The sequence below is a fragment of the Pongo pygmaeus genome, chromosome 16 (genome assembly GCF_028885625.2).
Source record: "Pongo pygmaeus isolate AG05252 chromosome 16, NHGRI_mPonPyg2-v2.0_pri, whole genome shotgun sequence".
Lineage (NCBI taxonomy): Eukaryota > Metazoa > Chordata > Mammalia > Primates > Hominidae > Pongo > Pongo pygmaeus.
The window spans coordinates 77,876,605-77,901,138 of record NC_072389.2 but is presented as its reverse complement, the minus strand read 5'-3'; the positions used below and the strand labels follow the sequence as shown (position 1 = coordinate 77,901,138).

Genomic DNA, 24,534 nt, shown 5'->3' with positions numbered 1-24,534 from the left:
ATTACAATTGAAGCCTTCAACACCTTTCTCTCAACAACTGATAAAACAACTAGACAAAATCAGCAAGCATATAGGGCCAGGCACAGTGGCTCTCACTTGTAATCCCAGCACTTTGGGAGGCTGAGGTGGGCAGATCACTTGAGGTCAGGAGGTCAAGACCAGCCTGGCCAACATGGTGAAACCGCTTCTCTACTAAAAATACAAGGCTGGGCACAGTGGCCCACACCTTTAATCCCAGTACTTTGGGAGGCCAAGGGGAGCCAATCACTTGAGGTCAGGAGTTTGAGACCACCCTGGCCAACATGGTGAGACCCCATCTCTACTAAAAATACAAAAAAAATAGCTGAGTGTGGTGGCAGGCGCCTGTAGTCCCAGCTACTTGTGAGGCTGAGGTGGGAGAATTGCTTGAACTTGGGAGGCAGAGGTTGCAGTGAGCCAAGATAGTGCCACTGCACTGCAGCCTGGATGACAGAGCGAGACTCTGTCTCAAAAAAAAAAAAAATTAGCTAGGTGTGGGGGTGCATGCCTATAGTCCCAGCTACTCAGGAGGCTGAGGCAAGAGAATCACTTGAACCTGGGAGGCAGAGGTTGCAGTGAGCCGAGATCACACCACTGCACTCCAGCCTGGGTGACAGAGTGATACTCAGTCTCAAAAAAAAAAAAAAAAAAAAAAAAAAAAAACTTCAGCAAGCATGTAGAAGAACTCAATAACACCATTAACTAACAGAATGTAATCAGCATTTATAGAACACTGCACTCAACAACAGAATACACATTCTTTTCAAACATCAACAAAATATTTACCAAGGTAGACCATATTCTGAGGGTAGCAAAACAAACCTCAACAAATGCAAAAGAATTGAGGCCAGGCTCAGTGGCTCACACCTGTAATCCCAGCACTTTGGGAGGCTGAGGCAGGCGGATCACCTGAGGTCAGGAGTTGGAGACCAGACTGGACTACATGGTGAAACCCCGTCTTTACTAAAAGTACAAAAATTAGCTGGGCATGGTGGCGGGTGCCTGCAATCCCAGCTACTCAGGAGGCTGAGGCAGGAGAATTGCTTGAACCCAGGAAGCAGAGGTTGCAGTGAGCCGAGATCGCGCCACTGCACTCCAGCCTGGGTGACAAAAGCGAGACTCCATCTCAAGAAAAAAAAAAAATTGAAATTATACACAGTGTGTTCTGACCACAATGGACTCAAACTAGAAATCAATAACAGAAAAATAATAGGCAAATCTCCAAACACTTAGAAACTGAACAATACATTTATAAATAATATATGGATCAAAGAGGAAGCCTCAAGGAAATTTTTTACTGTATTTTTCTTTTTCTGCAGAGAACTTTGGTCTGCTTTTTGAATTGTTTTACTACTTTTGGGGTAAAAATTTAAAAAAATACATAGGACTGGGCCAGGCGTGGTGGCTCACACCTGTAATCCCAGCACTTTGGGAGGCCTAGGCAAGCAGATCATGAGGTCAGGAGATCGAGACCATCCTGGCTAACATGGTGAAATGCCATCTCTACTAAAAATACAAAAAAAATTAGCTGGGCGTGGTGGCAGGCACCTATAGTCCCAGCTACTCAGGAGGCTGAGGCAGGAGAATGGCATGAACCCGGGAGGCAGAGCTTGCAGTGAGCTGAGATCGGGCCACTGCACTCCAACCTGGGCGACAGAGCAAGACTCCGTCTCAAAAAAAAAAAATTAATTAAATAGGACTGAATGAAAATGAAATGTTCCAGTAACCCATTTCATGGTCAACTTATTACAAGGAGTAACTTTCTGTTAAAGGAGAAAAATAATTTATTTTATTTATTTATTCATTTAGTAAAAATGAGATTTTGCCATGTTGGCCAGGCTGGTCTCAAACTCCTGATCTCAAGCAATCCACCCACCTCAGCCTCCTGAAGTGCTGGGGTTACTGGTGTGAGCCACCGCATCCCACCAGAAAAATAATTTTTGAAAATCATAATTTGCTGCTGCTTTTTTTTTTTTTTTTTTTTGAGATGGAGTCTCACTCTGTCGCCCAGGCTGGAATGCAGTGACACGATCTCGGCTCGTTGCAACCTCCACCTCCTGGGTTCAAGCGATTCTCCTGCTTCAGCCTCCAGAGTAGCAGGAGCCTGCCACCATGCCTGGCTAATTTTTGTATTTTTAGTAGAGACGGGATATTGTCATGTTGGCCAGGCTGGTCTTAAACTCCTGACCTCAAGTGATCTGCCCGCCTTGGCCTCCCAAAGTGCTGGGATTACAGGTGTGAGTCACCACGCTCAGCCAGAAAAATAAATCATTTAAAAATCATGATTTGCTTCTGAATTGAATATTGTTTTAAGAACTTTTTGATGATTCCAGTTGCTACTGCTGGTCTCGAGCAGTTTCTTAGAATAGTCAATGGACACAAGTTATGTTAAAATCTCTATTAGGCCAGGTGCAGTGGCATACTCCTGTAATCCCAGCACTCTGGGGCACCGAGGTGGGTGGATCACTTGAGCTCAGGAGTGTTCTAGACAAGCCTGGGCAGAATGGTGAAACCCCCATCTCTACAAAAAAAAAAAAAAAGAAAAAAAAATTATCCAGGCATGGTAGCCTGCACCTGTCATCCCAGCTACTCGGGAGGCTTAGGTGGGAGGATCGCTTGAACCCAGGAGGTTGAGGCTGCAGTGATCTTAGATCGCACCACTGCACTACAGCCTGGGTGACAGAATGATAACCTATCAAAAAAAAAAAGGAAATCTCTATTAAAATAATTAGCAATTTTACTGAAAGAGGCATGAAAATATATTATGGACTAAATATATAATTTATGAAGTATGTGTCTTTATCCAAACATTGTATTACTACTTTGTGCAAACATCACTGATCCATCAAGAGAATACCTAGACATGTGCCACAGTAATAAAATTCCATCAGCTCTGATATTTTGCCAACTTTCAGTCATATAAAAAGCGTAGCTGTACATATGTCTTTCATTTTCGTAATTCTGAACCTGTATTTGTGAAAATAAGAGGGGAAAATATTTAACAAATTGTAATTTGATTTGTATCTTTTAAATATTTAGACACACAGTATGTCGATTTCCATTTCTTCTTTTGCGCTGGGCCCAACAAATGTTGGGGTGGACCTGGCCCTAACCTCCTCGACCCTCAGAACCTCAGCTTCCTTTTCCGGAAAAAGAGAACACTCCTGAGTTCACAGAACTGGGATGAACCGGGCACCTGGTGCATAATGGGTTCTGAGTAAATACGGCTAAGTTCCCTCACTCTCCTAAGGAGGAATCCGTGTTCAAGGACTGTTTAAGGGGTTTTTATTTTATTCTTTCTTTCTTTTTAAGGCTGCAAGGGAGACGAACGTGTCTGATGCTCAGGAGTAAGAAAGTGGTTAAAGACACCGAAGACAGAGATGTGTGATGGGGCGGGGTGGGATTGGCTGCGAGGGACTGGCTCGATAGTGGGAATAGAAAAGAGAAATCCCCATCCACCCCCGCAGGAAACGCTCCAGCGTTTGGAGGTGTGTGTGCCTGCGTGTGCCTCTGTGTGCCTGTGTGTGCGGTGGGGATTAGCCCCGACTCCGGCAGACACCATCACGCATGACGAAGCTGCTTCCCCTCACGCGGCCCAAGGCGCACACGCGCGATCTACGGCCACGCCCGCACACACTCGACACACACAGGGCATTCGAGGGTCCGGTTGCCATGGCGAGCAGGAGCGCATGAGCCCAGCCGCCCCTCCCGCCCCCGGCGAGCCCAGTCAACCCCCACTCTGATTGGCCGCTGCTTCCTCATTATGCAAATCATTTGCGTAGACTCGGCGGCCAGCTGCCTGACGTCACCAAGCATGGGGGCTGGGGCTCGCTCGGGGCTCGGCTCCGGGAGAGCTCGGGCGGGAGCCCAGAGAAAGCCGCACGGGGACCTCAAGCCAGACCCCAGCGTTCTGCCGCCACCTCGGCCCGGGCCCGCCCCGCCCCGGCCCCGCCCCTTTCCTGCCCGCCCCACCCCCTCTACGCCCCTCCACCCGGACCCCGCCCCCTGGGCAGCCCCCCGCCCTCTCCGCCCGGGCCCCGCCCCCTCCCCCTGGCCCTCGCCACCGGTCCAGGGAGGGGACGGCGGGACAGGCGGGACCGGTGGGACCGGCGGGAGGGCTGACAGGGCGGGGACATGGCCGCGGCGCCGGGAGGGTCAGCGCAGCCCTCTGGCCCCGGCCCGCGCCTGGGTTTCAGCACCGCGGACAGCGGCGTCGGCATGAGCGGGCTAAACCCCGGTCCTGCCGTACCCATGAAGGACCACGACGCCATCAAGCTCTTCGTGGGGCAGATCCCGCGGGGCTTGGACGAGCAGGACCTCAAGCCGCTGTTCGAGGAGTTCGGCCGCATCTACGAGCTGACGGTGCTGAAGGACCGGCTCACCGGCCTCCACAAAGGTGCGCGGGGTCAGCCCAGCCCAGCCCAGCCCCAATCTGATTAGAGTGTGGCCCGACCCCAGCCCAGCCCCAGCCCTAGCCCTGCCGAGAGCCAGTCCAACACCAGTCCAATATCAGCCCCACCTCAGCCCAGCCCCCTTCCCAGATCACAGAATTTTCTCTCTGACATCCTCCCTCTGATTATCACTCTGGTCCCCTAACATGTTCTCCACTCTAACCTCCAAATTCCTGGCCTCCACCTCTCACATCCCAGCAGTCCCTGCCTTTCAGCTGGACCTTTCCGCCACCTCTCCCATCAGACCTAAAATTCTGGAATTTGAAAACTTATTCCACCTTCTAGATCTCAAAGACCCTCAATTTCCCAAACCCTGAACCCAAACATTCCTGAATCCTCCATCTGGTGGCACCTCACTCAGGCCTAACCACCCACATGCATATCTGGGACTTGTACCCCTCCTTCTGGCCTCCTAGTTCAGCCATCCCCCTCAAGAGCCTTCTTTTGACTCTCAGACTGCCAATATAAAACACCGCAGACCCAAACCCTCCCCTTCTTCAGAACCCAGACCTGTCTAACACAAAATCCAATTCAATTCCCAGGAGGCTCTCAGTTCCAGATACCCCCCTCATGTTCAACAATAGCCCCAATCTCTCCTGCCCTTCGCCAGAATCCCAATGCACTCTACCTCTTCTGATTTCAGTTCAGAACCCTGACCTCAGCTGGGAACTCCTGCCACCCTGTGTCCCTTTCTTCTTGGATTTCTCTCAGCTAAATCCACACTTCTTTCCTTCTCTAATCCCCCCACTCCTGTGCCTCTTCTTTGCTCCTCCCCAATCCTCTTTATGGCCTCTTTCTTTCCCTCCCTCGCAGGCTGGTCCCAGTCCAGACCCATTCTCAGGGTGAGTCAGGCTGAAGAGACAGAAGGAGATCTTCTCCCTGCCCTTTCTAGAGAGATACAGGCACCACGGTCCTGTTCGGCCACACCCCTTTCTTCCTGTAGAGAGAGGGAGGAGGCTTGTTTACATGCAGAAAAGTCTGTCCAGGCAGGGCTGGAGTAAGAGAGCCAGAGTCACATGTCATACGTGGGCAGCAGAAGGGGAGATGATTTGAGAAGAAACACTCTTATCTCCTCCCCGACCACCACCACCATGCTGTGGCTTCACGTTTTTGCTGGGAAAGAGTCACCAACTATCCTCCATGGTCTTCCTAAGAGAGGAGTGGTAGGCCTTGGGTAACAGCTAAAGGTACATTCCTAAGGACTGAGAGCTGGAATCAGACTGCCACCTCTTCAACTGGAAGGCCTTGTAGGCTTCCTTGGCACACTAATGTAGGCACTTCGAGAAAATGCCAATAGAAGGGCTAGGACCATCTGGCTAGGAGTACAGCTTCCACCCTTTGGGCTGGGATTGTGTTAATGGGTGTATGAAAGGACAATACCACACCATCTAGAGTCCTTCTAATGCACTCCCACTACCTGCCTGTCTGTCCATCCCTCTATAGCAACTCATTTTCTTATTTTTAGACATTGATTTCAGTATGTAAGTACAAAGCTAATCTTTGTAGGCCATCTGTACAATAAGGGAAGTGTATAGAATACCCTTAAATCTCACTCTTCTCACCATCAGTCTCTGAACTGTTCCCTCATCCTCTCTCTTTTCATTTAGCTCTAATTCTGCCTGTTATTTTCATTCATCTGTCTCTCAAACCATGCTTCTCTGTCTTTTCTTTCCTTCATTCTTCCACCCTCTATCCTGGCTAGTTCACATGGGGCTTCTTTAGGCAGCAACTGGTCCCCTGAGCCTTTCAGACAGGCAACCTGCCCGGTTTGGACGTCAGGTGATATGGGTTGGTGGCAAAACACAGAGCAGGGATGTAAGTGGAATCAGGTGTTTGGTGATTTATTTCCAAACTAAATCACAACTCTCCAAGGCAAGTGTTGCCTTCCAAGATGATTGTGGAGGGTCTCCAAGTCAACATCTTCCTCATCCTCTCCCCAGCAACAGTGACTCATTTTCCTTTTGATGGCTGGGTACCGAGGCAGGCAGCCACAGTGCTTTGAAAACAACCCCAGCTTGGGAGTTAAGACATTCCAAATCCTGCCCTGCCACTGACCCACTCTCTGGGCTTCAGTTTCCCTGTTGATGTGATAAGAGTTTTGCTCAGTTCTCTAAGTTCCCTTTAACTCAATGAATGTCCGACAATAAACCCATCTTAAGGGGGCAGCCCTGTAGAAGAGGCCAGAAAAAAATGCTCTCATTTGCCTTTCTAATCTGCTGAGGTCTAAGTGGAAATCTGCCCCAAGTTCCTAATGGCTCACCATATCCACTTTCTCCTCCTTCAGTCCTTCTCCCTCCTACACTCAGAAGGCTCGTTTTGAAAACAGATCTTATCATCTCACAGATCTGCTTAAAACCCTTTAAAGTGGCTCTCTATTGCTCTTAGGAAAAAGTTCAAAATCCAACTGAGGCCCACAAGGCTACATATGACTTGATTCCTGCATACCTCACTAGCCACTCTGCCCCCATGCACCAGCCTCCAGCCACACTAACCTTCTATCCATTTCCCCAACACACCAAATTCTTGATTCAGTCTTCATATATGCTTTTCCCTCTGTCTGAAATAATCACTGTCCTTTTCATCACCTGATTGTTAAGGACTCAGTGTTCTTGTTCTCGAGGACTCAAGGCCTTCTTTGAGACATTACTCAACCCTTTGGACTCGTTTAGGGGTCCCTCATGATTTGTCTAATCCCCATGAGGGCAGGGAATGTGTCTGTCTTGTTGCCACTCTATCCCCAAGCTCATCAAAATGCCCCACCATAATAAGTAAGTGTTCAATAAATATTTTCTGAATGAATGAGTGCTCAGTGACTGTTGGAAAGGAGGGGAGTGCTGCTTCAGTGCTTCCTAGCAGGCTACAGGTCCTGAGGCTGAACAAGGAGAGGGCTAAACTTGACCCTTTGGCTCAACCTAGACCTCTTTGCTGACCCATATATGCTGGCCCTTTTAGAGGAGCCAGATTTGAGGCACAATAACTCTTTAAGAGGCCCTACCTCAAAGCCCTAGGAGGGTTGACAGATCAAGATCCTTGAACAGGATTAGGGGGTCCCTGGAAACTCCCACCTATGGGAAGCCCTTAAACCAATCCCATCTTCTAAGTCTCAAATCAATCCATTCCCCAGCTTCAAACTTAGGGGAGGGAGATATGGAAAAGAGCTGGGGGCTCCTGGGGTTGGCTCCCAACCCTTCTTTTACTCTTTTGCCTCCTCACATCTGAAACTGAGTTGGGAAGGAATTGAGGCTGATCCTGGGAGACTCCATGAGTCTGAATCCAAAAAGGAAGGGGAAGTCTGGGTTAAAGATGATGATAAAGCTGCTTAGGGAGGTTTAACCCCAACAGGACTTGTGACTGGAGTGGGGAGGGGAGATGTGGGATTGTATGCACATGTGACTGGGTGTGGGTACATATGTTCTCTGGGCAGGATGCCAGGAGCAAATGAAAGGGAGCCAGAGCCTGGGACACTGGTCCCCAGGCACATGAAGCCCCTCCCTCCAGAGGTGGGAGGCAGAGAGGGCTTCTCAAAAAGCAGAGTCCTTGTTTAAAGGAGAGTGGCCTTAAGTTTGTCAACTTAGTGGGGTATTTCAAAGAAGAATAGTTGGGGGTTTCAGGAAACCCCCTGAGCCAGCCTCTTCCTCCTCAGGCTGTGCCTTCCTCACCTACTGCGCCCGGGACTCTGCTCTCAAGGCCCAGAGTGCACTGCACGAGCAGAAGACCCTGCCAGGGGTAAGTCCTCCAGGTTGGGGGGTGGGAATCACCTCAGGCTGGGGACAGTGCCCTGTGTGCATGCCAAAGCAGCATGTGGGGGCTGGGTTGGGACAGAGAACTAGAAGCAGAGTCATCTTTCTAGGAGAGGGCTTCCTATACCCTGAACAGCAACAAATTCTTTGTTACATCCAATGTTCTGGCTCAAAACAGGGGCTCAAGATCCTTGGGCCAGGCATTCCACCCATCTTTTAGGAGAGGCATCAGTGTTGAGGGCTAAGCTAGAATTTATTCACCTTGGCTAAAATTATGGCTTTGGGTGTCACTTGTCACTGGTGTGAGCAGGTATGCAGATACCTGGGGTAGAGGTTCTGCTGGACTGGTAGCCCATTTTCTCTAGTCCTAAGGTCCTTGCTGGAACTTCTCTCTAGTCCTTTTCCTGTAATGGTTATTTTTGGTGCCTTGACTCACTAAGATTGTCTTCCCTCCACACTGCAAACACTTGGCTAAAGTTAGGGGAGACCTGATTCTACAGGCAGCTAGGCTTGTAGGCACCAATCGTACCTGGTCCGGTCTTGGCTAATGGATAATCACCCAACAAAAGGCAAGGTGGGACCTACTGACCATATGGCAGAATGAAGGGGTGATTGTTAGTAATTAGCATGGGTTTACCAAGAGCAAGTCATACTATACAGCCTTGTTTTCTCTTGTCCAAGAAGTGGTGTGTCTAGAACAGAGCACTGTTTAAATGCCATTCACAGGCCAAACTTGGGACTATGTCCAGTTCTAGGCCTCTCAAATTTAAGAGAGTCGTTTGTTTACAAGAAAGAGACGAGGATGAAGTAAAGACACAAAATATATTTGGAATAATAGTTTGGAAGAGTTGGGATGATTTAACTGGAGGAGACAGGGCTTAGAGGGACTTTAATAAGGAGGCATCATAAGCTAATAATTACAAATACTGGTTTTTGAGGCCGAGTGTGGTGGCTCACGCCTGTAATCCTAGCACTTTGGGAGGACAAGGCGGGAAGATCACCTGAGGTTAGGAGTTCGAGACCAGCCTGGCCAACATGGCGAAACCCCGTCTCTACTAAAAATACAAAAACTAGCTGGACATGGTGGCAGATGCCTGTAGTCTCAGCTACTTGGGAGGCTGAGGCAAGAGAATCACTTGAACCTGGGAGGCAGAGGTTGCAGTGAGCCAAGATCATGCCACTGCACTCCAGCTTGGGCAACAAAGTGAGACTCAGTCTCAAAAAAAAAACAAAAACAAAAACAAAACAAAAAAACAAAAAAAACACTGGGTTTTGAGTCTCACAGACCTGGATTTGAATCCCAGCTCTGCCATTTATCAGTTCTGTGTCTCTGGGTACGTTACTTGGACTCCTGAGCTTCAGTTTCTTTAGATATGAGGAGTGGGTTATACTAACACCTAGCTCACTTGGCTGTAGTGAGGATTACTTGAGGCTTAGCAAGTGCCTGGCACAGAGTAAGATCTCAATAAGTACTACTGTTGGGGTTGGGGTAACTACCTTCAGATTCTAGAAGAGGGGTTTGGTTTTCTATGAGTGGTCCCAGAAGGCAAGATTCGGATCAGTTAATATAATAAGAAATAGACACTGATTTCGGCTCAGTATAAAGAAGTCACTTCTCTGAATTGGAGCTGCCAAGCAATGGAGCAAGCTTCGCCAAGAGCTAATCAAGCTGTTAATGGGGTGACAGCTCCTAGAACCAAGCACAGTAGCTGAAGCACCTTTAACCTCACTTTTGGGGACTAAGTGCCAAGTAACACCAATTTGTCACCATCACTGATCCTCTGTATGCAAGCTCCTGAGCCAGAGAAACCTGGGTGTGGATCCAGGCCCCACCACTCACTAGCTTTGTGACTTTGGGCAAGCCTTTACTGCTAAGCCTAAGTTTCCTCATCTGTAGAGTTAAACTCATAGGGTTGTTGTCGTGGTTAAATGAGCTAAGTCATTAAGTGAACTAAAGTACTCAATGCTGTTCTTGGCAGAAAATAAGCACTTGATACGAGTTAGCTGGTGGTAGTAGTGATAGTAACAGTAATAGTAACAGCAGCATTAGTAGGAGTAGGAGTAGAACTCATCATTCATCTAATCATGGGAGCAAATGACTTCTGCTGCTAGAACTGAGAGTCAATGAGACAAGCTGTAACATTCCATGTGGGAAACAGCATGGTAAAGGTGCAGACACAGAAGGAACAGGTGGGTGTGAAATGCGGCTGGCACTGTGGGGGGAGGCCTACGTGAGCATGGAGGGAAGCTGGAGGGAAGATCTACAGAGGGCAGCAGTTGAAGATGAAACTTTGAATGCCAGGCTTTACCCTGAAAGGAAATGGGAGGTCCCCCCAAAAAAATTAAGATAGACTTTGAGAGGAAAAAAATCTCTCCTCCACAAGACACAGGGCTCTGCCCAACTAATTTTTGTAATTTTAGTAGAGATGAGGTTTCACCATGTTGGCCAGGCTAGTCTTGAACTTCTGGCCTCAAGTGATCCACCCACCTTGGCTTCCCAAAATGCTGGGATTACAGGCATGAGCCACCGTGCCAGGACTAAATAAGGTATTATTATTGGCATTCCCATTTTACAGGTGATAAAACTAAGTCATAAGAATCAAGTGACTTGCCCAAGGTCATATAGTTAATAATGGGAAGATCTGGACTTTGGGCCCAGCTAATCTGGCCCTAGAACTCATTCACTTAACCACTGTACTGTGACCTGAGACAACGAGGTAGCAGACAGGGGTCTTAGGTTCTGGAGAGAATGGTGACTGGGGACATCTTCCCCCTCTCACTGTTTCATCTGCAGGTCTCCAACATGGCCTGGCTTCCTCTGATACTGTCAGCATTGGCTTTATTCACCCTCTCCAGCTTAACAAAGTGAAAATTAATATTTAATTATTCTCCTAAATGAAAATCAATGGCTGTGTTGGCCAGCCTCAGCAATGCCTGTGCCATCAATCTTTCCTCTGGGCCTGCCAGGGACAGCAGCAACTTTAGTCACCTGGCCTTAGGCCCACCAGCATGGAGGAGGAGTGCCCAGCAGTCTGCTGCCACCGGGTCCTGAGCACAGCTGCCACCTGCTGGAGAAGCAGGGACAAGACTTTAATCTGAATTCCTGCTGGCATCAGGCTGGACTGTCACCATGGGACCAGAAAAGGCTAGGTCAGCCCCCAGAGAGAGAAGTCTGAAACCCCAGGGGGAATTTCATAGTTTGTTTTTTGTTTTTTTGTGTTTTTTTGAGACAAAGCCTCATTCTGTCACCCAGGCTGGAGTGCAGTGGTGCCATCTCAGCTCACTGCAACCTCCACCTCCAGGGTTCAAGTGATTCTCCTGCCTCAGCCGCCCAAATAGCTGGGATTACAGGCACCCACCACCAGGCCCAGCTAATTTTTTTGTATTTTTAGTAGAGACGGGGTTTCACCATGTTGATCAGGCTGGTTTTGAACTCCTGACTTCAAGTGATCTGCCCTCCTCAGCCTCTCAAAGTGCTAGGATTACAGGCGTGAGCCACCACTACCGGCCAAGAATTTCATGGATTCTGATGGACTAAGACCTTCTCTTGCTTGGCTCCTCTCCATTTGTCCCCTGCCAATTTCTGTCCCCTGTGAAAGCTTGCCTCCCTATTTGAGAACTCCTTCAAATCTCGGTTGGTCTGTCCCACCTGGCTCCCACCTCCTGCAGCCTCTTCCTGATGAAGCCAGAATTCCTTCTTTTAGCCTCACTTTATGCTCCAGAATCCACCTGAAGAGGGTGAGGCCTAGCCTCAGCCCCACTTCTGGGATGCAGAAGGTGCCTCCCTATTTGTTTATTCCCCTGTTCCTGACTTCCCTTCCTTTGGGAAGCCAGTCCTTCAAACACTGTGAAGGAGGCAGATGTTACTGAGTAGGGGAGTGCATTTGCTTTTGCAAGTTGTGCCCTGCACAAAACAGCCTGGGTGGAGAGGGCAGATGGGGGCAAAAATCCACCCATGCTCTATTGACCAAGTCATGCACATTATTTCGAGGCTTTGTCAGCCCAGAGGAAAGGGCACATTTTTTCTCATTCATCCCAGGGTTGGGGAGTGCCTTTTTATAATTTACAGGAAGGCACTGTATGTGCTAGCAACCACTTCATGAATGAGTCTGAGTCTTTGCCCTCAAGATGCTTCTTAAAAATGAGCCTCACTGGCCGAGCGTGGTGGCTCACGCCTGTAATCCCAGCACTTTGGGAGGCGGAGGTGGGCGGATCACGAGGTCAGGAGATTGAGGCCATCCTGGCTAACACGGTGAAACCCCGTCTCTACTAAAAATACAAAAAATCAGCAGGGCGTGGTGGCGGGTGCCTGTAGTCCCAGCTACTCAGGAGGCTGAGGCAGGAGAATGGCGTGAACCCGGGAGCGGAGCTTGCAGTGAGCTGAGATCGCACCACTGCACTCCAGCCTGGGTGACAGAGTGAGACTCCGTGTCAAAAAAAAAAAAAAAAAATGAGCCTCATTGCATCTCACTCAGGCATACATCTGGGCAAGTAAAAGAGAGACCAGAATTGGGGAGGGAGTCCCAGAGTCAAACCATAAAGGAAAAGGCCAGGCGCGGTGGTTCACACCTGTAATCCCAGCACTTTGGGAGGCCGAGGGGGGCGGATCACTTGAGGTCAGGAGTTTGAGACCAGCCTGGCCAACATGGTGAAACCCCGTCTCTACTAAAAATACAAAAATACAAAATAAAAATTAATAAATAAAGGAATAAAGAAAAGAATAAAAAGAAGTGGGGAGGGAGTAGATGCTTTGCAGAGGAGATGTTATCTGAGCTGAATCATGATCATATTTTATCATATTTGAGGATCTAGAAACCTAAAAGACAAGAAAATTTGGGGACAGTGTGAACACTGGCAGAGAAGGTGTCTAGCAAAGATGGCTAAGGCTCCACATGGGTAGAGAGAATCGTGCATGTTGGGCAGCAGTGGAAGCAAGACTCACAAGTTTTGACAGCCAGTCTTAGAATCTTGGGCTTTAACAGGAGGCTTGCAATGGGGGAACAGAGGTGGATTTTAAGCAGAGAAGAGTAAGAGACTAGTTTCAAAAGATTACTCTGGGCCAGGCATAGTGGCTCATGCCTGTAATCCCAGCACTTTGGGAGGCTGAGGCTGGAGGATCGCTGAACCCAGAAGTTTGAGACCAGCCTGGACAACATAGTGAGACCCCGTCTCTACAAAAGTTTTTTGAAAATTAGCCAGGTGTGGTGGTGTGCACCTGTAGTCCCAGCTACTTGGAAGGCTGAGGTGGGAGGGTTGCTTGAGAGGCTGAGGTGGGAGGGTTGCTTGAGCCCTGGAGGTTGAGGCTGTCTCAAAAAAAAAAAAAGATTACTCTGGCTATGGTGTGAAGAAGGTTGGGTAGGAAAGGAAGCAATACTGGAGGCTGGATGACCCTTTAGTGCAGTGTTGCTTGAGTGCAGATGAATGGTGATGCTGGCCTAGAGCTGGAGATAGGCCAGGAAAGGAGAGAAGAGGTTAGACTTCAGAGCTGTTTAGGATATCCACATAGATTCTAGAACCAGTGGGACTTGACAGTGGATTGAATTAGAGGAGGGGGGTGAGGTAAAACAAAGTACTAAAAATTATGAAGTTTGGTTTTTTTATGTCCCACTCTGCCCTGCACCTCCTGACACCTTTCCCAGACCTACCAGTGTTCCCTTCCTTGAGAACGTTCTGATAAACTCTTCCCATGGAATGAGGAGTGCTGAGGGTGTCAGTGCTCAGTGAAAAGAATAGTTGGCATCAGGGCAGAAGAATCTGAAAAGAGCGATGCTGAGCCCAAAGGGAGGAATTTTAGACAAGTCAGGGCAGAGGGTTAGGTAGGGTCTTGCTCTCCCTTCTGCTCACTGGGGCAGAAGGTCCAGTGCCCTGTGCATGTCTGTGCGGCCTCTGACCTTCCCCACTCCATTGCCTGCAATAGGTTGTTCTCTCTGACATTCTATCCCTTGAATTCCCCTCCAGGGCTGGGTTGTGAAGCAGACATGGGCCTGGACTCCACCTGGGAAATTCTTAAGGGAACAGGTGCTCAGCCAGGGCAAGAGCTTACCTGAAGTCCCAGGACATGTTTTTAGCCCGGGAGGCAATGTCCTCTTTTCCTCAAGGGGGACTCCTGATTACTTCATCCCACTGCCATGTCACTCCTCTGCCCATGGCAGGAACAAGATATATATATAATAGGTTGCCCAGGAAGCTCATGGGGGCAGCTCTCTTTCTCCTCCAGCCACACATAACATACCTAAATCCCAGGTGTCCTCCATCACCACTGCTCTGTGGGGACTGAAGTCTCAGAGCCCTGCTCTCCCCAACTCTGTTCTTATTCTCTTGGGTTCTTCCCCTGGGGACTTCCTTGTGCCCCCAACTCCCAAACTCCCACCTTCCCCAACTCCCAAGCTATGAACCTGAGACTCAGCCAATATGCCCTCTTCTTCCCAGGTCCACATATCCGATAGAACTATAGTCCAGTTAATTCTTCCTACACATCTGTTAAATCTGTTCATTTCCTTCTATCCAGGTCACACTCACCTCTCACCTGCGCCACTGATCTTCTTGCCTCTAATCACTCTTTTTCCAATCCTTTCTCCACATAGTGACAGCTTATGGGATCCTTCATAAGACAAAACTGACTAGATGATTCCTCTACTTAAAACCCTTTCCTGGCTGGGCATAGCGGCTCACACCTGTAATCCCAGCACTTTGAAAGGATGAAGTCCAAGGATCGCTTGAGCCCAGGAGTTCAAGACCATCCTGGGCAACATAGTGAGACCCAGTCTCTACAAAAAATTTAAAAATTAGCTGGGCATGGTGGCATGTACCTGTATTCCTAGCTATTTGGGAGGCTGAAGTAGAATAATTGCTTAGCCCAAGATTTGGAGTTTGCAGTGAGCTATGATGGCGCCACTGTACTCCAGCCTGGGCAGCAGAGTAAGACCACAGGTCAGGGGTTTGAGACCAGTCTGGCCAACATGGTGAAACCCCGTCTCTACTAAAAATACAAAAATTAGCTGGGCGTGATGGCGGGTGTCTGTAATCCCAGCTACTCAGGAGGCAGATGCAGGAGAATTGCTTGAACCTGGGAGGCGGAGATTGCAGTGAGCTGAGATCACGCCACTGCACTCCAACCTGGGTGATAGAGTGAGACGCAGTCTCCAAAATAAATAAATAAATAAAAATTAAAAAAAAAAAACATTTAAAAATCCTTCCCTCCCCTGGATCCTCATTGCCTTTGAAATACAACAAAGTCAAAGTCAAAATTCCTTGATGCAGTTTTCACAGCCTTCCCTAATCTGGCCCTTGCCTACCTCTCAGTTTCATATCCTTAACAACAATAACAACAACAACAAAAACCGACCAGGCGCGGTGGCTCACGCCTGTAATCCCAGCACTTTGGGAGGCCGAGGCGGGAGGATCACCTGAGGTCGGGAGTTCAAGACCAACCTGACCAACATGGAGAAACCTGGTCTTTACTAAAAATACAAAATTAGCCGGGCATGGTGGCACATGCCTGTAATCCCAGCTACTCGGGAGGCTGAGGCAGGAGACTTGCTTGAATTAGGAGGCGGAGGTTTTGGTGAGGCGAGATTACGCCATTGCACTCCAGCCTGGGCAACAAGAGCGAAACTGTCTCAAAAAACAAACAAAAAACCATAACTTTTTATATCTGAGGTATGTACTAAGATCTAGCAGTTGTCATTTTCATCACAATGCTGCAAGGTAACATCATGATTCCCCCTTCACTAGTGTGGATATTGAGGCTCAGAGACCTTAGAGAAGCAAGTGATAGAGCCAGGATTGAAATCCACATCTATCTGCTAGGAAGAAATTTGCTCTACCCTGGCTACTCCCATGCCAAGTGCTCACCAGAAACTTTGCTCCTTCAGGCTTGCAGCTCCCTGTCCGTACCCCAGCCATTCAGCGTGCTCAGCCACCACTTCTACCTCTCGTATTACCTCTACATGGCCAATGACCCCAGTCCTGCAAGGCTCAGATCAAACATTGCCTCTTCTATGCAGCTTTCCTGAGTCAGCTTCTTCAGCTGGAGTCTGCCTCTTCCACAGCTCTTGACCGTGCACTCCCCCGAGGCCCTGGTCCCTCTGTGCCTCACTATTTGTGTTCATGCCTTAAGAATGGAGTTGAGCAGCACTCCAATGCAAAAATCATGGGCTTCAGCCTCAGACAGGTCTGGGGATAAATCCCAGCTCAACCACTTAAACCCACCATGGGATCTTAGACAAGTGATTTCACCTCCCTCAGCCTCAGCTTTCTCATCTATGATATGGGGACACCTGTGTTCCCTTGCAGAGTGGATGGAACGATTTAGGAATAATGTATGTAAAGTGTCCCAGGAAGGGCCCGGCACAGAGTCAGCTCTCAGGAAATGGTGACATTATCTTCCCCTCTGTGAGTCTACGAAGAGAGGATCCCCATACAGACCATCACTGTCTCCCATGAAAGGCTGCCTGGGGCTCATCACAGAATTCAGGAAATGCTGGCAGCATGCCTGAGTGGTGGAACGCCTAAGTCAGGTCCAGGGGGGATCATGTGTGTACCACCCGATGCCCACTCTCTGTTGAAGGGTGGTGAAGTGGGTGGGAGGAGAGAAGGGGGTGTCCCCCAAAGCACCATCTCCCAGGAAACACAGCCAGGGAGGCAGCTGCCATGGAAACTGCTGCTGTCACGTGTGCTCGTCACTCTAGGCTCCAGAGAGAAATTCTCAGGATCTATTTAAGAACTAATAAAATAATGATGGTCTTGCTCACCCTCACTGCCCCCCACCCCAGGCTTCTACTCTTTTGGCCTTCTTGCCTACCAGGCTCCTCCCTGCCTCTCCTGCACCCGCTTCCTGACCCTTCATCTCCTCATTTCCTTCCCCTCTCCACCAGTAACTCTCTTTCCTTGCCCCTTTCTAGGACTGTCTTTCTCTCACATCATTTCTGTCTGCCAGTGTTTCTTCATCTCTCCCTGTGTCTCTGCTCTCCATGGCTCTGTGTCTTGGTCTCTCCTCCACAATCACAGGTGGCCATGCCCAGGGACGGGTCCTGTCCTCCTGGTCCCTGGTCCAGGCCAGTCCAGACCTGTCAAGCTCGCCCTGATCTGCTTGGATTGATCTGTCATCCCCTCTAGACTGCAGTCTGAGTCCTGTCGGTGTCTCCGTCCCCACCCACAGCCTGGTACACTGTAGGTGCTCCACCACCAGCGGGTGGGTGTGTCAGAGCCCTGGGTGGGAGGGGAGTTGTGTTGGTTCAGGCTTGGCCTGTTCTCCTTTCCATTTTTTTTTTTTTTTTAGTAAGCCCTCCCTGCCCCTCCCACCCCCAAATTTGATCCAAAGGAAATTGCTCAACTGTGACTGCCAGGGCGTTACCATGGTTACTGGGTAGCACTTGTGGCTATGGTAACAGGAAGCTGCCTGTTGTCTCGGCAACGAGCATATTGGTAAGGGATGGAGTGGCCCCTGATTGGTGCAGAAGCAGAGCATTTCCTGAGGGGAGGGGGTCAGATCATCACCTTCTCAGGCCAGATGGGCATCAGTACCCCTTCCTCCATGAACGGGAAGGCTGCTGTTTTTTCCTCCCGGCACTCAGCTGCCTGCCCCCAAACAATAATTCCTCACCTCCCACGCACCCAGCTCTTGGCAGTTTACAAAGACCTTTTGCGTCCCCATTACCTCATGTGATCCCCACAACACCCATGAGAGGAAGGTGAGATGGGGATTCAATCATGAATTCACTCAGGGTGGTTGGGGGATGGGAATGTGGGGGGGATATATTGAAATCACCTAGGAGCGTTTTCAAATTATACAATACCCCAACTTAAGAGCCTCATCTGGTTCCTGGGTGATTTTTATCTACACCTCATCAGGAACCCCTGAATTAAAAGATGAAGTTGGTGGGAGCGGGGAAGGGATGGAAGGAGAAGTCAAGCTGCTTTCCAGGCTTATAGCTTGGGTGACTGGGAGGATCAGATTGGGGCAAAAAAAAAAAAGAGCTCTTGTTTGGGTGTGTTGAGTGAAGGCGCCTGTGGGACTTTCTAGTGGGGATGTCCAGCAGGCAGCTGGTAACATGGCTCTGAAGCTCAGAGGAGAATGCAGGCTGGAGACACAGAGCTCTAAGTCATCCCTGTGTGGAGAGGAGCTGAGGCTGTGAGTGTGGATGAGACTATCCAAGAAAAGTAGGAAGAGCCAGACAAAAAGGGCTGAGAATGGCACCTTGGAAAACTCCAGCATCCTCAGGGAAGGGGACCCTAGGGAGGGGATGGAGCAGGTGAGTGTGGAGACTCTAGTGATACAGCAGCTTGGGAAATGTTTTCCTCATTTGAAAAATTGAATCTGGCCAGGCGCAGTGGCTCACGCCTGTAATCCCAGCACTTTGGGAGGCCGAGGCGGGTGAATCACTTGAGGTCAGGAGTTCAAGACTAACTTAGCCAACATGGAGAAACCCTGTCTCTACTAAAAATACAAAAATCAGCCGGGCCTGGTGGCATGTGCCTGTAATTTCAGCTACACAGGAGGAAAAGAAAAATTGAATCTGAGAAAGGGTGGCTTACTTAAAGTCATACAACCATTAAATGACAAGAGTTGAGGGCAGATAGCACTGAGTCTGATTCCCAGACTCTCATCTAAATGACACATAGCGTGATATTCTCCATTTTAGACATAAAACACAAATCTGCAGTATCAACTCTACCCTCCTTCCCAATCCTCTCATGCAAAGCCTTTAAGTAAGTCCGGAAGCCAAAGGGACAGGCCTCACATAGCCCCTGCCCAGAGCCCCAGGCAGAAAGTCTCTTTAGCCGCTTCATTCCACCTTGTGCTTGCTACTAAGTTCCCGTCACCCATCCCTGCCAGTTTCAGCACCTTCTAAATTCCTGGGTTTAAGGAAGGAATCTTGGAGAAAATCTGTAATCCCAGTTTGGAAGTGGTGGAGTGCGGAGTTCAAAGGGACTAAGGCTCAGATCCTGAGGAGTCCAGGGTTCGAGAAGCTGGGGGCTCCAGGACCAGGCAGTGTGCTGAATGGGTGTGTTGGTCCAATGTCTTTCAGATGAATCGTCCGATCCAAGTGAAGCCAGCTGCCAGTGAGGGCCGAGGAGGTAACTTCCCTGTCTGACCAACCTCAGGCTGCGACCCGTGTAAGGGAGGGTGGGCCCACACCTGGAGTCTGTCCTACCCATGACTTAGTATGAGAGCCTCCCTGGGTCAAGGGTACAGGTGGGGCTCAGAGTTGCTGACCCCCAGAAATAGCTCAGACTGAGCAGGGCTGGGATTCTGGGGAGCCCAGACCCAGAAGAGGCAAGAAGGGCCTAAACAGATGCCAGTGATAGAGAAAGGGGGTTCTTGCCACTTACCCTTGGAGAGAGATCATTCCTGTTTTGCCACATGGAACTTTCAGGGTTTCGTTGTTGTTGTTGTTGTTTTTAAGAATCAGGTGGGAGTTATTCTCCTTCTCTATATCCTTCTGATATCAGAGAACACAGTCCGTTTCGGATTGAGGCCATTCCTTCATTGTAATTGCTTGGTTGCTCATGGTAAAAGATAAGGCTGGTACGACAGACTTTATGAGCCATAGTAAGTCCTCTATGCTGAGGACCATGGAAAGCTCTGCTAGCTATACCATTTCCTGGTAGAGAAAAACCAGAGCTCCTTAAGAACAGGAGGTGGGCTGGGCGCGGTGGCTCATATCTGTAATCCCAGCACTTTGGGAGGCTGAGGTGGGTGGATCATTTGAGGCCAAGAGTTCGAGACCAGCCTGGTCAACATGGTGAAACCTCGTCTCTACTACAAATAGAAAAATTAGCCGGGTGTGGTAGTGGATGCCTGTAATCCCAGCTACTCGGGAGGCTGAGGCAGGGAGGCTGAGGCAGGAGAATCGCTTAAACCTGGGAGGCGGAGGTTGTAGTGAGCCGAGATCACGCCATTGCACTCCAGCCTGGGCAACAGAGCGTGACTCTGTATCAAAACAAAAACAAAACCACATAGGACGGTTAGAGAGCCTGTGCTTTCTTCCAACCAGCTGGGTTCTGGCCAGCTTCCAAGCTGTAAAGGCAAGGCTGGCTTCTGCTGTCAGTTCTTGGTGTTTTTCTCACCCTTGGATCTTAGATCCTTCCAGTGTATCAGCCTATAGCCCTCCCTAATGTCTGCTGACTCTTTATCTTGGGTAAGACTCTCTTCCTGTCTTACCCAAGATCAGCCATGGCTTTGCTAGCTGAAAGAAGCTGCCCGAGTTCAGGAACAGAATGGAGCCCAATTGATATAAACATTTATTGAGTCCTACTAATTCTGTACCCCTCTCAGACTTCATGCTCAGTCTAAGAACCCACACACAGAGTTCTGGTGACTTTGTGGTTCCATTGTGAAGTTCGTTCCTCCAAGAAATACTTCCATTATCCTTTTAGATTCTCTGACCTCTGGTCTCTGATTCTTGATTTCTGGTCAAGATGTTATCATCTTCACCTTGTCTTGGAGAGATATTTCCAAGTTTCCTCCTCCATCCACACACACATTCTCCTTTCCCTTTTTATTCTTTCCAGTCAGGTTTTTGAGATGTTCCAGGCTGCATGCAAAACTTCATGTTCATGTAACCCAAGAATCTCTGCCTCTTGGGAAACTCTTTTATGCACCAAGGCCATTTTTGGCCATCTACTAAGCCCGGCCCACAACCATGAGCCAGTCCCACAGCTGAGAAGCCAACTAAGAGTATGTGAGTGAGCTGTGAAGCAGACAGGTTCAACCACACAACCAACATCTTCTGAGCAACTTACTCCACAGCACGAATACAGATGTGAGCAAAGCAGACCTGGTACCTGGCCTCATGAAGCACGGATGCTATGAGAGGATATGGACAAGTAAACAAGGGAACACAATTCCGTGTGATCACTGCTTTCAAGGGGAAGTCCGGGGGAATTGTGGGGACACAAATAAGGGGCACCTAACCCAGTCTGGGAGATCAAAGGGGGTTCCCAGAGGAGTAATATTTAAGCTGAGACCTCAAGGATGGATAGAAAGTAGTCAGAGAAAAGAGGAGAGAGGGAGCAAGTATGTTGGGCAGAGGAAGAGCATGTCCGCAGGCCCCAGAGCTCAGAAGAACGTGGTGCAATTTGGAGTCTTGTTCAGGAACTAAGTCCACAATGCTAGGGCACTCCTGCTGTATGGAGTCCACTACATCTTGTCAGTGTTTGGGCAGCCGCACAAAGGGGGCCTCCATGCTGATAGTGCTTTTGCTTGGCCTGGTCGATGTGTTCTGGTGGTCTGGGCTCTAAGCAATGACATCAGCTTGAGTTGTAGAATTTTCTTTCCACATTTTTGTATAAACTTTGCAGGTGTCACATCATTGACAAATTCTGCACATATGGCATTTCCACCTATACACCTGTTCAAAAGAACAGGAAAAGCAAATCTAGCTGAAAAAGAGGTTTGCCTGGCAGCAGAACTCATAATTTAGCAGTTGTGTTACACAGATATTTCTGGACAAGTGGTGGCTCTCAAGAAGCATACACTCCAAATGCATCCATGAATAATCCTTCTTGCAGGTTTGGATGACCAGATCTCTCAATTCCTCCCTGCTCCCTACTATATATTCAGGAGAGAAGAGGCCTGTGTACCCAGTCTTGCAGAACAGTTGGGCCTTTACAATTTATAAGTATTTTAATACTAACAGATCTGTGTTAGATAATCATTACTAATCAAAATGTATTTTCTTCAATGCTATCATATATCTCTTCTAAAGTGAGTTCAACCCTCTGCTGAATTTTAACACAACCTAATGCTTTAGAAAGTCAACTTTTTGGCCGGGAGCAGTGGCTCACACCTGTAATCCCAGCACTTTGAGAGGCCGAGGCAGGCGGATCACGAGGTCAGGAGATCAAGACCATCCTGCTTAACACGGTGAAGCCCCATCTCTACTAAAAATCAATAATTAGCCGGGCATGGTGGCGGGTGCATGTAGTCCCATCTACTCCGGAGGCTGAGGCGGGAGAATGGCGTGAACCCGGGAGGTGGAGCTTGCAGTGAGCCAAGATTGTGCCACTGCACTCCAGCCTGGGCGACAGAGCGAGACTCCATCTCAAAAAAAAAGAAAGTCAACTTTTTAAAATGGTATTGGATTTTGCTTTTACAATGTAACATTTGGCAACAATATGGAACAGCCTGTCCCATTTAAGTCTTATATCTGTGACCTCAAACGTTCTATAAACCTTCAGAGTCAATGGTCACACCTGACCAGATATATTTACGCCAGTGAGCCTGTGTCTTCTAAAATTATTGCTGAAATTAAATCCCTTAGTTGACCATTGGTTAATAATGGTTTCTTTATCTGATAAGAGTACTGATGTCAATGAAAACAATCTAAGGGATATCAAGGCCAACATATTATTTCAAAACCTTCCACTTTCTTCTGGAAGGGATTATGCATGATTTTTCTTCCCATCAAGTAGGGATCATCAGCTCAAATACTACAGGAGCCCAGGTAGGTAACCTTAAATGGATGAGACTCCCATGATTTAATAAAATAATTTACAGCTGGGCATGTGGGCTGGTGCCTGTAATCCCGGCACTTTAGGAGGCCAAAGCGGGAGGATGACTTGAGCTCACAAGTTTGAGACCAGCCTGGGCAACATGGTGAAACCCTGTCTCTGCAAAAAATATACAAAAATTAGCTGGGTGTGGTGGCATACATCTTTAGTCCCAGCTACTCGGGAGGCTGAGGCAGGAGGATCACTTGGGCCCAGGAGTTCGAGGCTGCAGTGAGCTAAGATGGCACCACTGCACTCCAGCCTAGGTGAATGAATGAGACCCTGTCTTAAAAAAAAAAAAAATTCATTTTAATTATATTAAATGTTTAATTTTTAAAAATAGACCAGCACTGTGAGAGCCTACCAAACCTATCACAATTGCTTCTTTTTCCGTCTGCCATAAAGGAGGATTACATTGTGCACACATGAGCATTTTTTTTTTTTTCTTTTTGAGATGGAGTTTCGCTCTGTCGCCCAGGCTGGAGTGCAGTGGCGCCATCTCCACTCAACGCAACTTCCGCCTCCTGGGTTCAAGCGATTCTCCTGCCTCAGCCTCCTGAGTAGCTGGGATTACAGGTGCCCACTAGCATGCCCGGCTAATTTTTGTATTTTTAGTAGAGACGGGGTTTCGCCATGTTGGCCAGGCTGGTCTTGAACTCCTGACCACAAGTGATCTGTCCGCCTCGGCCTCCCAAAGTGCTGGGATTACAGGTGTGAGCCACCACGCCCAACCTAGCTTTTTAACAAAAATAGCTACTTTATCTTCTGTCACTTGACTTTTGATGTAACAGTGTAGTAGTAGTCTTACTTTTAATCAATAAACATGAGGTTTGTGGTTGAAATAACCAACATACATATTGTATATTTTATGATTTTTATTTATTTACTGATTTGTCTATTTATTTACTTTTTTTTTTTTTTTTTAGAGACAGTGTTTCACTCTGTTGCCCAGGCTAGAATGCAGTGGCACCATCATAGCTCACTGCAGCCTTGAACTCCTGGGCTCAAGTGATCCCCCTGCCTCAGCCCCCTGAGTAGCTGGGACTACAGGTGCATGCCCCTATGCCCAGCTAATTTTTGTATTTTTATTTTTTGTAGGGACAGGGTCTCACTTTGTTGCCCTGGCTGGTCTCAAACTCTTGGCTTCAAATGATCCTCCCACGTTGACCTCCCAAAACGTTGAGGTTACAGACAAGAACCACCGCGCCCGGCCCCTGTTGTATTACTTTTAATAGTTATTGGTAACACTTGTTAATTCGATGCCTACAATACAATTAATATTAGCAATACACCAGGATCTGCCTGGTGGAAGATGTCAAGGTCCTTTTCTGTCATGGCCATCCCCCACAGCCTTGGCGACACTTTTCTCAGAGTACCAGAGGTGCATCTGGGTCTTTGTGGATATATTATAGCAGCCTTTTAATGTATTCCAGTGAGCTTGCATAAATTCCGTAGCTAAGTTCCACGCTGTTCCTATACTCCACACTCCAGGCCTATATTTTACATCGTGTGGCGGCTACACATTGAGCAGTACACTATTAAAGGAAAATGCATCTACCTTTCTAAAATGAAACTATCTCCTAACATACATTAAATACACATAGTGTCAGAAACTTTTTCCTCAGGGTCGGGCGTGGTGGCTCACGCCTGTACTCCTAGCATTCTGGGAGGCCGAGGCGGGTGGATTGGCTGAGCTCAGGAGTTCGAGACCAGCCTGGGCAACACGGTGAAAGCCTGTCTCTACTAAAATACAAAAAAATTAGCCAGGCTTGGCGGCGTGTGCCTGTAATCCCAGCTACTTGGGAGGCTAAGGCAGGAGAATCGCTTGA

The 24,534-nt window shown here is 48.5% G+C and overlaps 2 protein-coding genes across 16 annotated transcripts in view; both read left to right on the top strand.

Annotated features, from left to right (window-relative positions):
• Window positions 1-3,613, top strand: part of HEXA (hexosaminidase subunit alpha) — a 56,067-nt gene extending 52,454 nt beyond the window's left edge. Inside the window, exons 14-15 of the mRNA XM_054451516.2 lie at window positions 3,331-3,365; window positions 3,486-3,613. Coding sequence (XP_054307491.1) covers window positions 3,331-3,365; window positions 3,486-3,589 — 139 coding nt within the window. The 3' untranslated portion in view covers window positions 3,590-3,613. The remainder of the gene's footprint in view (window positions 1-3,330; window positions 3,366-3,485) is intronic.
• Window positions 3,614-4,139: 526 nt separating this feature from the next.
• The window catches only part of CELF6 (CUGBP Elav-like family member 6), a 35,138-nt gene continuing 14,743 nt past the window's right edge, over window positions 4,140-24,534 (top strand). For 12 of the 15 annotated variants that reach the window (XM_054451531.2, XM_054451530.2, XM_063652716.1 and 9 more), the window contains exons 1-3: window positions 4,140-4,414; window positions 8,113-8,195; window positions 19,240-19,288. In XM_054451531.2, the coding sequence (XP_054307506.1) occupies window positions 4,153-4,414; window positions 8,113-8,195; window positions 19,240-19,288 (394 nt within the window). In that variant the 5' untranslated portion in view covers window positions 4,140-4,152. Of the gene's footprint in view, window positions 4,415-8,112; window positions 8,196-19,239; window positions 19,289-24,534 lie in introns of those variants that run through there. The other 3 variants (XM_054451539.2, XM_054451536.2, XM_054451534.2) reach the window with 2 other exon arrangements.